The sequence below is a fragment of the Monopterus albus genome, unplaced genomic scaffold (genome assembly GCF_001952655.1).
Source record: "Monopterus albus unplaced genomic scaffold, M_albus_1.0 scaffold12.1, whole genome shotgun sequence".
Classification (NCBI taxonomy): Eukaryota; Metazoa; Chordata; class Actinopteri; order Synbranchiformes; family Synbranchidae; genus Monopterus; species Monopterus albus.
In genome coordinates, this window is record NW_018127892.1 from 402,506 (window position 1) to 417,729 (window position 15,224).

At 40.9% G+C, this 15,224-nt stretch overlaps 2 protein-coding genes across 2 annotated transcripts in view; both read left to right on the forward strand.

Annotated features, from left to right (window-relative positions):
- Positions 1-6,122, forward strand: part of abcb9 (ATP-binding cassette, sub-family B (MDR/TAP), member 9) — a 9,746-nt gene extending 3,624 nt beyond the window's left edge. The window contains 10 exon segments of the mRNA XM_020590333.1: positions 819-933; positions 1,539-1,669; positions 1,790-1,995; positions 2,049-2,276; positions 2,368-2,496; positions 2,577-2,765; positions 3,035-3,208; positions 3,406-3,565; positions 4,816-4,956; positions 5,133-6,122. Coding sequence (XP_020445989.1) covers positions 819-933; positions 1,539-1,669; positions 1,790-1,995; positions 2,049-2,276; positions 2,368-2,496; positions 2,577-2,765; positions 3,035-3,208; positions 3,406-3,565; positions 4,816-4,956; positions 5,133-5,434 — 1,775 coding nt within the window. The 3' untranslated portion in view covers positions 5,435-6,122.
- Positions 6,123-6,230: 108 nt separating this feature from the next.
- vps37ba (VPS37B subunit of ESCRT-I a) overlaps positions 6,231-15,224 on the forward strand; it is a 16,830-nt gene continuing 7,836 nt past the window's right edge. Inside the window, exons 1-2 of the mRNA XM_020590332.1 lie at positions 6,231-6,429; positions 12,015-12,186. Coding sequence (XP_020445988.1) covers positions 6,325-6,429; positions 12,015-12,186 — 277 coding nt within the window. The 5' untranslated portion in view covers positions 6,231-6,324. The remainder of the gene's footprint in view (positions 6,430-12,014; positions 12,187-15,224) is intronic.

Sequence of the window (15,224 nt, forward strand, 5' to 3'; positions counted from 1 at the left end):
TGTGTGTGTGTGTGTGTGTGTGTGTGTGTGTTGTTATCTTCTATTTTCAGGCGTTTCTTTCCAACAGAAAATGGACATGCAGTTAGCTGTGTCACTTACTTCCCTGATTCTGTTGTAAAAACCTCTTACTCATGCTTCAGACATGGGTGAATAGTTCAAGCCCGTCAGACTTGACGTCTGTAAAATAGCATAAATTAACAGTGTCTTATCTTTAGTTTCCAAGATGACACTTATCTATGGAATCTATTCTTGCACAATTATCCAAGAAAATAAGAAATACTACAAGTTGACCTGCAGCTGAAAATTGTAACTATTATGCATGTATAAGAGCCAGGTTAATACTGATACATGGTGCTGTTAATGAAACACAGACAGTCATACTAAACATTATCATTATAAAAGCAAAATAATACTAACAGTAAATAAAACAACTGCAACTCCTGAAATCCAATTCTACCAAGCCACTGGAGGGCAAATTTCGGTGTATTGATTGCTTGGAGGAAATTGTTTTAGCTGTACTCTAATCCTCAATTTTGTTGTCAAATTTCTGATGATAATTTAAGTTTTGTTGCCCAAGAGTATTCACTAAGCATATTGATTCTGTGACAGACTGGCGACCTGTCCAGGGTGTACCCTGCCTCTCGCCCAGTGTCAGCTGGGATTGGCTCCAGCCCCCCTGGAGGAGTAAGCAGTATAGATAATGGATGGATATTGATTCTGTTGATTTTGATTCATTATGTTCCACTACGGACCACCCCCAGCCTGCCCAAAAAGGGCCAGCCTTAACGTTATATCATAGTCCCTTTCTTTGTCTCCAGGTGATGCCTTCATACCATACTACTATGGCAAGGCCATAGACAGCATTATGGGTCACCAGAGCAAGGAGGACTTTGTTAAATCTGTGATCATAGTGACATTATTGGCAATAGCCAGGTAAGTGTATATAGGTCTACTCTATATCTTCTGGCTGTGAAATAAGCAGTGAGCATGGATGAGGGGTAGGACATGATGTTGGTCAACATTGTGATCTTGTGTACATGGGCGGAGCCATGGGTGGGTTGGGGGACCACTGCTCAGCAGCGATGCACTGGGAGCAGTGGTCCCCCAACCAAATGTTTGCTAAATAAAGCACTCTGTCTCTTTTTACACAAAATAAACAGTTTGATTCCTAATAATGTAAGGTTCACTATTTCATAGAATTAGGGTTTTAATTTACTTTTTACATGTATTTCTAATATGCCACTCCCCTTTGAAACTGTGCCCCAGCCTGGCTGCCCCATTCAAAATTTTCTAGATCATCCCTGCCTGTGTACATTTTTAAAATGAGTGGTGTTTATAAGAAAGTGTGCAAACAAGGATTCTGTTTTATTTATTGTGATCATTTACTTTTGGCATTACGGAGAGGCTCAGGAAAGAGAGGGTGCTGCTGATGTAGTGACTTACAGTATAAGAAAGCTGCTCAGCCACATTTGAAGCCGATTATCCACAAACCAGAAAATGGCAGCCTTTATTTTTGACGTCCTTTTCTTTCTCCTCAGTTCATTTGCAGTGGGATTGCGGGGAGGAGCTTTCACCCTGACATTTGCTAGATTAAACCTTCGGCTCAGGAACAATCTCTTCAGAACTTTGATGAGGCAGGAAATTGCCTTTTTTGATGAAAACCATACAGGTAATACAGGAGCATTATCAGTGCATCCTTCCATCAACATCATCGATTCCTTCCTCAATTTAAGGGTCTTTTTTTGAAAAAAAAACAAAGAGAATTCCTTGTAACACTGTCACCCTGTAGGTGACATCATGTCACGTCTGTCAGCTGACACCACCCAAGTGAGTGACCTCATCTCTGAGAATATCAACATCTTCCTGAGTGGTGCCATCAAGAGTGTTGGCGTCCTCGTCTTCATGTTTGGGATGTCATGGAAGCTCACCCTGGTCACCTTAATGGGATTCCCTTTCATTGCCCTCATTTCTAACCTTTATGGCAAATACTACAAGGTGAAGTAGTCTTATGTTTGTGCTGATCATTTATTTTGCAGATAAAACTAAAGTAAAATATCTCTCTCTCTCTCTCTCTCTCTCTCTCTCTCTCTCTCTCTCTCTTTGCTCTTGCACAGGCCAATAAAGTTGCAGAAGAAACCTTTTCAGCCATGAGGACAGTACGGAGCTTTGCCAATGAGCGTGGAGAGGCCGAGTCCTACTACACCAAGCTCTTAATCATGTTCGATCTCAACAAGAAACAAGCTCTGGCCTTTGCATGCTACATGTGGTCCAGTTGTGTCGGTAGCAGTTCATAATTCTTTAATCAGTGTTTCATCATATGTGTATGTTACAGTGTGGGCATCAGTCAGATTTGTGTGTCTTTTCCAGATGTCAGAGCTTGTTCTAGAGGTTGCTATCCTCTATTATGTCTGCTACCTTGTAGGGACCAATCAGATGAGTAGCGGTTCCTTGATAGCTTTTTTCATTTACATACTTGAGCTGGGAGAAAGTTTTCAGGTATTTTCATCTGTTTTATTCACTTCTTTCATTACGTATACATGAAGACACTAATCCAATTAACTGGATGTCTTTTACAGAACATTGCATCAGTGTACACAGGTCTCATGCAGGGAGTTGGAGCTGCTGAGAAGGTGTTCGAGTATCTGGACAGAAAACCCAAACACCCAGCTGATGGCACAGAAGCTCCAGACACATGCACTGGTCTGGTTGAATTTAAAGACATCACGTTTGCCTATCCAACACGCCCTGAGATTGATGTTCTTAAGGTTTGTTCTCAGGGATCTTGCTCCCACATTGTGTTGATAAACTTTGTATAACTAATACACTATTCACGAGTGGTTCTGGGGAAACAGGCAGAATTTGAACTTGATAATGGTCATAGATATTTAATCAATTTTTGTTCTATTATCACATATTCCTAACATACAGTAAATGCCTAAATATCAGCAGCCCTTCAGCTGTGAAACCCCCTTCTTTTTTACTGGATAAAAAGCTTTATATTTTTTAAGATCACTTTTCTTAGTTTCTGTTGCAGGGTGTGTCCTTCACCCTGCGGCCTGGAGAGGTCACAGCTCTTGTGGGACCTTCAGGCAGTGGGAAGAGCTCCTGTGTGAGTCTGCTTGAAAATTTCTACCTTCCTCAGCACGGTCAGGTGCTGCTGGATGGAAAGCCTGTACAGACTTTCCAGCACGACTACCTCCACTCCAAGGTCTGTCTACATCAATTTCATCTTATTTCTATCTCCCCTGCTGTGTGTGCAACAGTGTTTTTAGACAACAATGGAGGCACAGAAGAATATGTTTGCTGCATTTTAGTTGCTACATTTCTGTTACTTTAGGGTCAGGTCATTTTTGGTTAAGGTCTTTCTCACATAAAGCCACCCAAGTTGTTATTTTGTTTCTGCAGCTAGCTCTTGTGGGCCAAGAGCCTGTGCTGTTTGCCCGGACGGTCCAGGAGAATATCACCTATGGCCTGACTGATGTCCCCACGGATGCTGTAGTGCAGGCTGCCACCAAGGCTAACGCTCATGACTTTATCACCGCCCTCCCTGACAGCTATGAGACAAGTAATTATTAGATGAATTTATATCTACGTCAACTACTGAGTACAGTAATTAGTCATGGAAATGGCAGGAAAAATAGAACCACTAGTCTGTTATTAGTGTACCAGAAGCAACCACTAAGAGACATGTTGTTACTGCTCAGAAAATGATTTATGTTTATGTCCTCTACTATAGGTAAACTTACATGACTCACTTAAGTCTAATACTATTATTTACTGTTAGGGTTAGAATATGATATTAATACTGTATTTCACCCTCATACTAGCTTCCCTGCACTTGTCTCCTGTGAGAAATCTCATGGTTAGTTTAAGGTCAGTAGGATGTAGTCCCAAGCTGCATCAACTATTACTTTGTTTTGAAAAGTACTAATTAAATGAAGTTTGTGCAGGAGTTTGTTACTGACACAAAATCCCGGCTGGAGACAGTTGCTCCATGTGTTTATGTCTAGTCCCCTCTTCATTGTCCACTATCCAATTTAAAATGTGCCAAAGAATGGGAGAGCATTCATATTGAAGCTCAGTATACCAGTTAAATGATGTTAACCATTATTTGGCCCCAAAGAGGGAGCTGTCAGGCCATGCTGTCATAAGTCAGGAGCACCACAACATTTTCCAGACATAACCTTCCCTTAACACAAAGCATCCCTGAATCCTATTCTCACCCAAGCAAAGAGCAGATATGTGGCTTGACGCACAGCATCTGCATTGTGTTTGCTCAGGTTAAGCAGTGGCTGGTCCAACTGGCTTGTAATGACAGTCACCTCTGAGAGCTGGGTCCACTCAGGTGGCCAACTACTAACACTGTTCTACCAAGATTGTCTAACAAAATAAGAATAAACTACTAATAGCCCCACTGAGTCAGTAACTATTATCACCAACACAAGTACAAATTCTGTGTGGGTGTAGGAGTGAAAGCAGGTCTACAGGGTCATCAGGTGGGCACCCTCTCACTAACTGGTGCCTTGTTGAGTTGGGCCCACAACACAGAGAAGGCTCAACAGCATCCCAGAACCATCCCCCTCTTTACCTGCACCCACACACCCATCACAACCTTTCATCTACTCAGGCTAATTGTTACCAAACTAGCAAACATGTTAACTGCTGTTCTAACCACCAAACTTTTCAGATAGCTCACCAGATAACTAGCCAGACTTCTGCTACATATGATAGTTTGAAATTAAAGTGTTATCTCTGGTTCACTAAGTCGAAGTCATACATATGAATTATTGCATCTTATACCCTTTTTCCACCCAGATGTTGGAGAGAAAGGCATCCAGTTGTCAGGGGGGCAGAAACAAAGGGTAGCAATTGCAAGAGCTCTCATCCGCAACCCGCGTGTTCTTATCCTGGATGAGGCAACCAGCGCTCTGGATGCAGATAGTGAACACACTGTATGTAAACAGCTATATTTACCAAAGCCAACTAACACCTGGCTTATAGGAGATGGACAAAAGAAATAGCTCCTCTTAAATGTAATCCAATCCTGCAATTGATACTACGGTACATCAGTGAATGTGTCGGAGAGGTGTTGATCTGCCTTAGTATGTTAATCTTTTCTTTGTCTACTGTAGGTTCAGCAATCATGCAGGAGCACACAGTGTTGGTGATCGCCCATCGGCTCAGCACGGTGGAGAAGGCACACAACATCATAGTGATCAACAAGGGCTGTGTGGCCGAACAGGGGTCTCACAGTCAGCTGATGGGCAGTGGGGGGCTCTACTGCAAGCTGGTGCAGAGGCAGATCCTGGGCATCGAGACAGGGTCAGAGGTCCTCAACACATCTGAAAGCTTCAGCGGGAAGTCTGATGGACGGTGTCAAAAGAAAAGACGAAGCAGCAGCAGTAGCGGCTCTGAGTGCAGTGCTCGCTACTGAGAATGAACTGCAGTGTGTGGACATTGGATTAGATTGTTGCTCAAACCATATATACTGTATAAGCTACATATTTTGTGCAGCTATTGAGTGGTTTACATAAAATTTAGACCACAGGATCCTCAAAACCTCAAACTTTGATACTGTATATTTTAATGAGAAAGATGTCATTAAGATGTCAGAATCAGTTCAGGTGAAGGTCTGCCTATGAGTCTAGTTATACATATAGCTTATGATCAAGTTATATAGAGTTGAACATATCAGAAGGGGTTGGCATTGACACTGGAGTTAAAACTTGAATGAATGTGCAATGTGATCACTAGCTGATGTACTACATAAGATGGAGCATCTTTATATGGATTTTTGTTTTATTCAAATCTTCCTCAGGATTTGTTTATGCTTTTTAATTGATTTTACAGTGGCAGGTATGGAAAATGCTTGGTGTTTCTTATCCAGGCTGTTCAGTTATATAATTTCGTAACTGATAATTCCAGGGTTAAGCAGTGTATTAACGACGAAGAAATGAGAGGTGCCTTTGTCTGTGGACCTTCATGCACTATAGAGATTTATGATTGTTATTGGTTTAACTGTCTTGAAAATGTAAAGACCAAAGCTGAAATGCCCTAGAACAACCTGTGATATATTATTCATGATTATATTTAATACAATCTTATTGCCACAAAATGTTATTTTTCTCCAAAGCCACATTCCGTAGCCCATGTTTTTAAAGTAGCTACAGGTTTTACCTATGATTGTAACGTTTCCGACAGCACTCGAAGGCAGCATGGGCCTGTATCCTGTCTAGTTCCTGTAAGGGACGCGGAGCTCAGTCAGCTGTCACACTCTCAAACGCGAAGGGGCTCACAGACGAGGAGAAACACGCAAGAGCTAAAATGTCTAGTTTTGCCAACACGTTTAGCACTTACACGATGACGCAGCTGAACGGGATTCTGGAGGACGACGAAAAAGTCTCCAATATGATCCAAGAGACGGAGGAGGTATGTTAAACTATGCTTTTGTAGTTCAATGGTAGCTACTGACTGCTGTTCTCGGCCACTGTTTTCCCCAACCCCTTTGTTGTGCTTTCTCAACATACGCGCGATGCAGTTACGTAATGGTTGCTTCGAATCACGGGTTTGATAATAATTGTGTGTTTTCCTCCGAACTTAAATGTTCCGAAATTAAAAGGGCTAGCCTACAAATCGTTAGCTCTTTATGGTCGGGACGGAGCACGGCCCGGCATTGTCTTAAGTTTTAACACACGAGGATTCCCGGTTTGTGGCATTGTTGCTCCAAACAAGGGAAGATGGGTGCTTCTCCAGACAATAGTAGGTCGTGTGTGAACACGGAAACACTAATAACCATACTAATGCTGAGTCATTTTCAGGTACCTTAATTTCATAATATAGTTTCGTTAGTCCTCTCACAAAGCTGCTGACTTCTCAGCACAGGTACACCGAAACCAGGAACCCGCCTTTGTTACTGTCTGTTCACCAGCTTAGTGTGCTATACGTTCAGACTCTTGCAACATTATAGCTAGCATATTAGGTTTTATTGGCACTAAGTGCTGGTTTGTGGAACAAAGCCGAATTCACCTGATTACCTTATGCTTTCAGACCTGGTCTTAAACTGTGCTACATGAGAGCTGTAGGTGAGGCACTTGACACTTCATACCTGCCACTGGTACTTACCTGTAGCCTTGATCCAGTAGTACAAGGACTCAGCAATTCCCAACTGGTTTGCACTCAGACTTTGTCAGGATAAGCAGCTGATAAGCCTCACCTTATCCATGCACTGAGCAATTACAAGCCATAACCTAGCCCCTGGAAAGGTTTTATAGCAGAAATCTGGATTATCAAGAAGGAGGGCTGACAGATTAGAAGGTTTTGATGCAGGATTTGGACTTCTGGTTATTTCCCATGTTGCTGCTCCTTAGTCAGTTCCAGTGTGGGCTTTAATCAACCCTAATGTCTTCCTGCTACTGAACCAGCCCCACCAGATCCATGGTTTCCCACCGTACTTTGTTTTTTAAACTGTTCTTTGGCAAACACTTTCTTCTTTGCTTTCGAACTCTACAATATGGACCTTATCTGTAATTACCCACATTGTAAGGACATGGCAATCTTTCTGGTTTGTTGTCATGGCGCTCACACTGGGAGTCTAATTTAAGCTTGGTTTGCATAAGAGTGAGGAGTCACTGCTTAAAATGTGATAAAAGGCCTCTGCCCTCACACATGACAAACTGTAAGCTGCTGTACTGTAAATCAGCGTGGGCACACCACATCCATTTCACATAGCAAAAGCAAGAAGAACAGTATTATTAGCAATTTGGACAAATGTTGTGCTGTGAACCAGCCTTTGTGTTGCCAGTTCCACACCCTGGCTGATTGTCTCCATGGTTTTGTTTTCCTCTTCCCACAGGTTACAGAGAGGGAGGGAATTGTTTACTGCAATGACACTGCAGTTGTTGGCTTAAGTTAGTCATACGATTATGAGAGAGATGGAAGAGAAGAAGTCAAGTAAAGACATGCCTGACCTGTAGGTGGAACTGTCTGGGAAATTCTTTCTTTGTAGTACACTGAATGGGAACAAAGACAGAGGGTGTCACTGAGTGAAACCCAAGAGTGCTGAGAAGTACTGAGAGTACAGCTGTGGTGTATAGACACAAACCCTTGCATCAAATATACCAGTGTTTTTCTGTAGACAGTAGTCTTCTCATTTTGACAAACTCACAGATGGCAGCACACTGTGGGGTCTTTTGAATAATGCAAATAGTGCAATGAGTTTGTTTAGTGTCACTGCACACGTTTTGTTTTTGTTTGTATATATATTTGAATTGACCTCGTGTTGAACCTGTGTGCCACTGCATAAATAAAATATTTTTAGCTGAATTTTGATCCACTGAGCTAAAGTCAGCATGGTTTTAATTTAAAGATGACCCAGTTTTATGTCACCATGTAACATTTCAGTTCATTTAAGCTTTCTGCAGTCTTCACTATTTCAGGAATAGGTTTCACAGAGCAAGCATGCTGTAGTTCATGCTGAGGTTTATGAGCTTAAAAGGGATAAGATATAACGTCTTGGTCATGAGTGCCTTCCCCAAAAGCTGTTTATTTTGGGCTGATTCAAATGTTTACATGCTTTTTAAAGACTAATTACAGTCTGAGGGATACTGCATTTATAATGCTAACTGATATCGATATAAGCAGGAGTTTAAATTAATATGATAACAGTACATGGGCGGATAGGAAATAATTTTTACACTGCTAATTAGGCAGGAACATTATAAGTGTTGAGCTGATTCTGAATTTGATGATTGGTGGGATCAAGTTGGACCGGGTCTGTTTTTTTCAGTGTGGATCATTGATTGTTGTTGCCTGAGGGGTTTACCTGAAGTTCAGTCATGTCCATCTCCCTCTGTAGCCTTTAGCCTACAGCTTGTGGTGCCCAGGCTTCTAATGGCCCTTTTTAGTATAACCATTACTGCATATACACAGTACAAGCTGGTGTGGTTGCTGTTGTTTCAGAGGTGTTTATCACCTGAACTCAAATCACTACTGATCAGTTGTCTAATATGTTTACATTTACAGCTAAAATAATAGTGTGTCAACTTTTTTTTTTTTAAGGAAATAAGAGTTTTGGCCAAGAGTGGTGACTCATACACATTTCTAGCTCTGAGTTTTCTGTCCAAAAGCTGGGTTTGATACTGTTCCTCTTTCTGAACAGAGCAATGCTAAATTTTTGGGAAACATTTTTATATGGCTGTTATTAGAGATGCACAGATTGGACCTTGGTGGTTTTCAGAGTAATCGGCCTTGACCGGTGACCAGCTTATCACTCTGAGATTTATGATCCTGTGCTGGTCAAACAGTTCATGTCGCACACGCAGTGGCACAAAAGTGCACCATGTGCAATGTGTAGCATCTTGTGTGCATCTCAAGCTTGTGCTCCTGTCTATACCAGGTGCATGTTTGCTCATGCATTGAAAGTGCTTGGTGTATAAACAGCGCACCGAGGAGCTACAGAGACACCTTTGACAAGGGGAAACTATGTCCAAATCTCTGACAGATGGTACACAATGAGGAAGTTATTGGCTACACATGAAATGCGTGTATAGGTGCAGTGTTTCCAACCCATGGTAAAAACAGCAAATACAAACTACACCCACATCAGAATGAACTGTGTGCTCAGTAGGACTGATGTAATTGATATTCTTCTGTTTCTATTACCTGTTTTACCTGTTTGTATTTGGAGAAGTACAAATATTGCACCTCATTTTTAGTTGGAGGTTTTTAAAAAAAGGGTAAGAGAAAGATAGAAAATGTAACACTTTGATACACTTATTTTTATTCCAATTTACTTTTTCATTAAAAGAAAGATGATGCCCATGTATGCTGTCGATTACAGTTCATAGAAAACTGGAATCAGCTCGCCAAAATTCAAGTCCATTCTGACAAGCTATCCTAGTTTTCCTGTGAGTGTTCCAGCCTCTATGAAAAGAGTGGGGCACTGGAGAGTCTCCCCCAGCAAACAATAATGTGTTTGGTCTGACAGAACAAGCCTGCAGTTACGGATGCTATTTAAAGGCTAACTTCTTCAGCAGGCCATTGTGAATGAGTGAGTCAGTTCTTTCTAAAGAGAGGGTGGTTACTTCAGGATATGATGATGCCAAGTGTAGTGGTAAAATCACAATTTAGTTGTTTCCCCATCCAGTTTGACCACCAAACAAGGCCTGCCTCAGTTTCTTTTAGAAGCTATTCCATAACCACAGCCTAAGTTCTAGTGTATTTTTAGTTGTTTTTTTTTCCTGCATGTTCTCTCGCAGTTCTGGTTATATTTACACATACTACATGTTGGCAGGATGTGTGAAATGAGTCATCTGAGGAGTGTCAGAAGAGCATATTTTATTTAAACCTCCACTGTTTGCACTGCAGCGTGGTGTTCTTCCCTTTTCTAAGTTCAAGCACGCATAAAAGCAGACATCACCAAATCAGATTCAGGTTATTCATTATGAGGAAGGAGGTTTTTAAAATGTGAAGAAAACAAACAAAAGCAACAACAACAACAAAAAAAAAAACAACAGCTAATGATTTCCTCGGGGTTTGGATAAACTGGGCATTTAAGGGGGAGTTTTGAAAGATGGTATTGAGTAGTATCATGGGAACTGTAGGATCCAGCATTTCTACAGCATGACCCATACAAGGGACTAGAAATCAGGATGTATTGGTTCTTTGTTCGTTGGTTGGTTTGTTCACAGCATATTAAAAAAGTCATTAATAGATTTTGATGGAAAATTCTTTTTTTTTTTTGGAGTTTAGTTTAAGTTTGGACTTTTGGCCAGATAAAGTAAGATGTTTGAAAGTGTCTCATTGAGCTCTGCCAGGTTGTGATTTTTTTTTTTATTTACTTATTTATTTTTTATGCAATGTTTTGATATTTCCTAGAGCAAGCTGTTAATGAATATATTCTGCAGATAAAGAATTGTCAGTTGCAGTCCCAGTTGTATTAGCATTAACATTGCATTTTATTTGGATGCATTTGCCAACAGTGGAGGCTTTGCAGATTTGCCTGTGGTTTATTCACATTAGTGTATATAAATGGGAGGTATCACAGCTGCCAGAAATTCCTGATATCTCAGACAGAATTAAAGCTCGGAGGCTGTGGTGAATGTTTGCATCACATCAGCTGCTTGTAATTACAGTCTGAGCGATATGTCATGAACACACCTAAGACGCTGAAGATGCAGCTCCCCTGTTTAGGAGTCCCAGTTAGCTGTGACAGTAGCTGTGACCGAAATGACTCCCTGTTTACTGTACAGTGCATTGTATTAATTGTGAGCCCTTTTTGGAGTGCTTGATTTTCAAGTGTGAAGTTAATGGACTCTTGTGGCCTTCCTGAAAACACAGTACTCCTGCTAGTGGGGAAACAAAGTAATCATAATACACAAGTGTCCAAAATCTCATTTTATTGTTCACTACAGAACCAAATACCTAGAGTTTTTGTCGTATCAGGAGCAGCTATTGTGTTAGAATGCACCATAGCAGGGTCTGGGCATGCTAAGAACAGAGCCATTTATTATTTGATCTGTCTGCAGCTTTGCTGCTGTGATATGTCAACAACTATCTGTCACTAAAAAATAAGAGATTTCTCTCTTTAGTCATGTCCTTGCAGGAGTTTAAGCCTATACAGTTTTTCAACCATGTCTGAATTATTATTATTATTTTTTTTTTTTACTTGCTGGAGAATGTTTTTTTTAAATAAAACATATCGCACCACTGAATTTAAATGACGAAGGGTTGAAACAATTGAAATTAAGCTTTTATTGTTGCAAAGGATAGGTGCGATTTTTAGGCAGACGTATGACACATTTGTGGTCACGATTTGTCTTCATGTGACGAAGATTGTGGGAGTTGTGAGAAAGCTGGCATAAGCGTGATGAATCATAGTTAACATTCACTGCAGCAACTTTCTTCAATGTGGTTAAATTAGAATCCAGTACATCACAGGGAGGTTTCGTCTGACAAAGGTACTGCCATGAAGACGTCACTGACAGGTTTTGTTTTTGTTTTTTTCCCTTGTGTAGGTGCAGGAGGTCCAGCAGAGCAAGGAGAAGACACTGGTCAACAACCGAACCCTGGCTGAACAAAACCTTGTGCTGCAGCCCGTACTGGAGCACAAGAAAGAGCAGCTCACCAAGAGCTACAACCTTCTGCAGGAGTACTTCGAGTCCTATCAGCTTCGCAAGTCCACCCTAGGTACAGATGCAGAACAGTAGCTGTCACCAGACTGAGAAACCATTTTTTTATTGAGTACTTTGTCTCAGTGTCATGAATTTTTAATGTTACCCAGCTTATATGAAATTTGAACATAATCTTGCACATGAAGCCATTGACAACTGATATACAGTATAAACACACGGATATGAGAACAAGCTTCAAACGGAGCATGTGGAAGTAGTACATAACATTTTTACTTTTAACTGCTAATTAAAAGTAAAAATGTATTTGAATTACTTTTAAGTATTGTAATATAGTTTTACTAAACATATGCTGTTAAATCCAGATATTAATATATTAACTACTAACATCTAAATAACATGGAACCTGTAAATAAGTGGCTAGATGTGTATGATTTTAAACAGACAGAAAACAATTCAATCACACATTCACGTGTTCAGATATGAAATGAAATTATTTACAGTAGTAGAATAATGTATCTTCTCTTCTGTTAATGTATCTTCTCTTCTGTTGTACCTTGAATCAGGGAGATAATTTCTTAATAGACGTTCAGATTTGTCCCAGTTCCACATGTCTGTGTATAATCAGAAGGCAGAACAGGTGTCAGTGAAGTTGAATTATTATTGGGCAGCAGCAGCAATACAAGGTGATTTCAAGTGTGCTCTTTTGCCTGACAAGCAAAACCCAGTGCTATTTAGGGGATCAACAACAAATAGAGATGCACCAATTGCAACTTTCTGAGCCGATTTTGGATTTTTTTTTTTTTTGACCCGACGACTTTCTTTCTAAGAACTAACTGATGGTATACAGACATTTTAGTAACTTTAATAAAATATAAATTGTAATAAAAATAAAACTTTTTTTTAACAATCCTCCAACATAAAATGAAATACAATATTTGTACTTTTATAAATACAAACAGTTGCAACAGAAGTATTACTAGTGACCACACAGTTCTTTTTGAAGTGTGTGCAGTTTGTATTTACTGTGTTTTACTGCAGGTTTGATACACTGTATGTATACATACATTTCACATGCAGCCATTTAATTCCCTAAGTGTGCAGTGTTTGTCGGCGATTTGGATGTAGTTTCCCCTTTTCAAGGGTGTTTCTGTAGCTCTGTGCACTGTTTGTTCACCAAGTGCTTCCATTCCAGTATGCAAGAAAACATGTGCCTGGTACAGACGCGAGCGCGAGTTTACCTCTGCATTAAAACATCCAGTATGATGACACTTCCGTTTCATTTCAAGACTTTAGGTTTCATATTGTCTGTTATAATCACATGATGCTGAGGTGTAATGTGATGTTTCTTTCCCCACATGGTTTGCTCCCATTCTGCATGCACACATGCTGCACATGCTGGAGAGACCTGTTTGACTGGTTCCCTCATTTCACATCCAAGGCTGTAGTTGCCCTGTTACCAGAAACTCCTTTGTAATGTACTGTAGTTGCAGAAGTGACTGTGTTCAGGTTGAGCCAGTTCCCTGATCCCCAGGATTTTCTAAAGGGCTGTAATGTCTCTCAATGACACACCTTCACGAGATTTCTGAGAGTGTGAAGAAGATGGAATAACAATACATGTGACCTTATTCTTATTGACACAGTGTTGCCAAGCGGCCTTCTCAAAATAGCACAGGGGTGGCCAATTCCAGTCCTCGAGGGCCGCTGTCCTGGCTCAGGTGTGTTCAGTCAGTCAGAAGCTGGAAGATACCAATTCACTTTATCTTTCCTCACTCCACTTTCATCTAAGATGGTATCTTCCAGCTTCTGAACACACCTGAGCCAGGTAATCAGCAGCTGGTCAGGCAGGCATAGTTGGAAAACAAGCAGGACAGTGGCCCTCGAGGACTGGAATTGGCCACCCCTGAAATAGCATGTTAATCATTATGCTCTGCTACACTGTAAAAAAACATACTGTGAAAGGTAAAGTAACCTGGCAGCAATTCGCAAGTAAGTTGCTGTAATACATTCCACAGTATGGTTACTCTAAATGTAATCACAGTACCTATAAAATGCTGTAATTGTTACAATAATAATAAAATAATGTAATGTTGCAGTAGCAAAGTAACATGTTACATTACCTTGCTGAAATGAGAGGCTGAAGAAGTTGTGGAATCTTGACAGACGCTCTTGTGACAAATTCAGCTGATTATTGTTTCTGCTGAAAAAATAAATCCTGCTCAAAATTACTGTATTGGGATTCACAGGAAAAATATATTTACTGTAGAATTCCCCCGCCAACAAAGTTTGACTGTGATGCTTTGCAGATTTACAGCAACATGCTGTATACAAGTTGTACAGTAAGCATTTGTTCTTTATACAGTAATACTGTGACAACTACAGAAGTTTGTTACAATGTACACCTTGAATCAATGGTTTAACATTCTAAGCCTGTCACACTGGACAGTATTTCTCATACAAGAGTTGGTACACAAATGCAGCAGTCTATGGTGTTTGTTGTCAGCAAGCATAAGCCTTTGTCAAATGTTGGTTACCTGATGTCCCCCTGCCCCCATGCACTAGCTGGCCTAGTTATGGGTTTGATATGGAGCAGGTGGGGAAGGACAGCGGTGCTCAGAGCTGAGAGAAATGTAGTCATTTGACCCAGATGAAAGATTCAACATATGTAGCTTGCTGTGCATTTGCATGCAGTTATACTATTGGCACCACCCGCCTCAAGGAAGTGTGTTGTGTGTGTGTGTGTGGGTGTGTGTGTGTGTGTGTGTGTAATGCGACTGCATTACCCTCCTCTGTCCACTAGGCTCTGGAGGCCAAAGTGATAGAGCGGACCTCTTTCACCACCACGATCCACTGCTTCTGAGGATTACAACCCACACTGGGCCATTGTGCTGCCAGGCAAGCTGGTGTATAACAGCCACAGTGGGTGGGAGGGAGTGGTGGGTGATGGGACCAGCAGGCAGGAAAGCTGAGAAGGTGGGAGAGAGAAAGGCAGTGATCTGGGCCAAAAACTCCCCCTCAGAGTCACAGCAGAGGTGAATGTAGATTAATGTACTAAATGGCTGTCTCATGATCTCCAGGCCCAGACAGTCTGTTGTG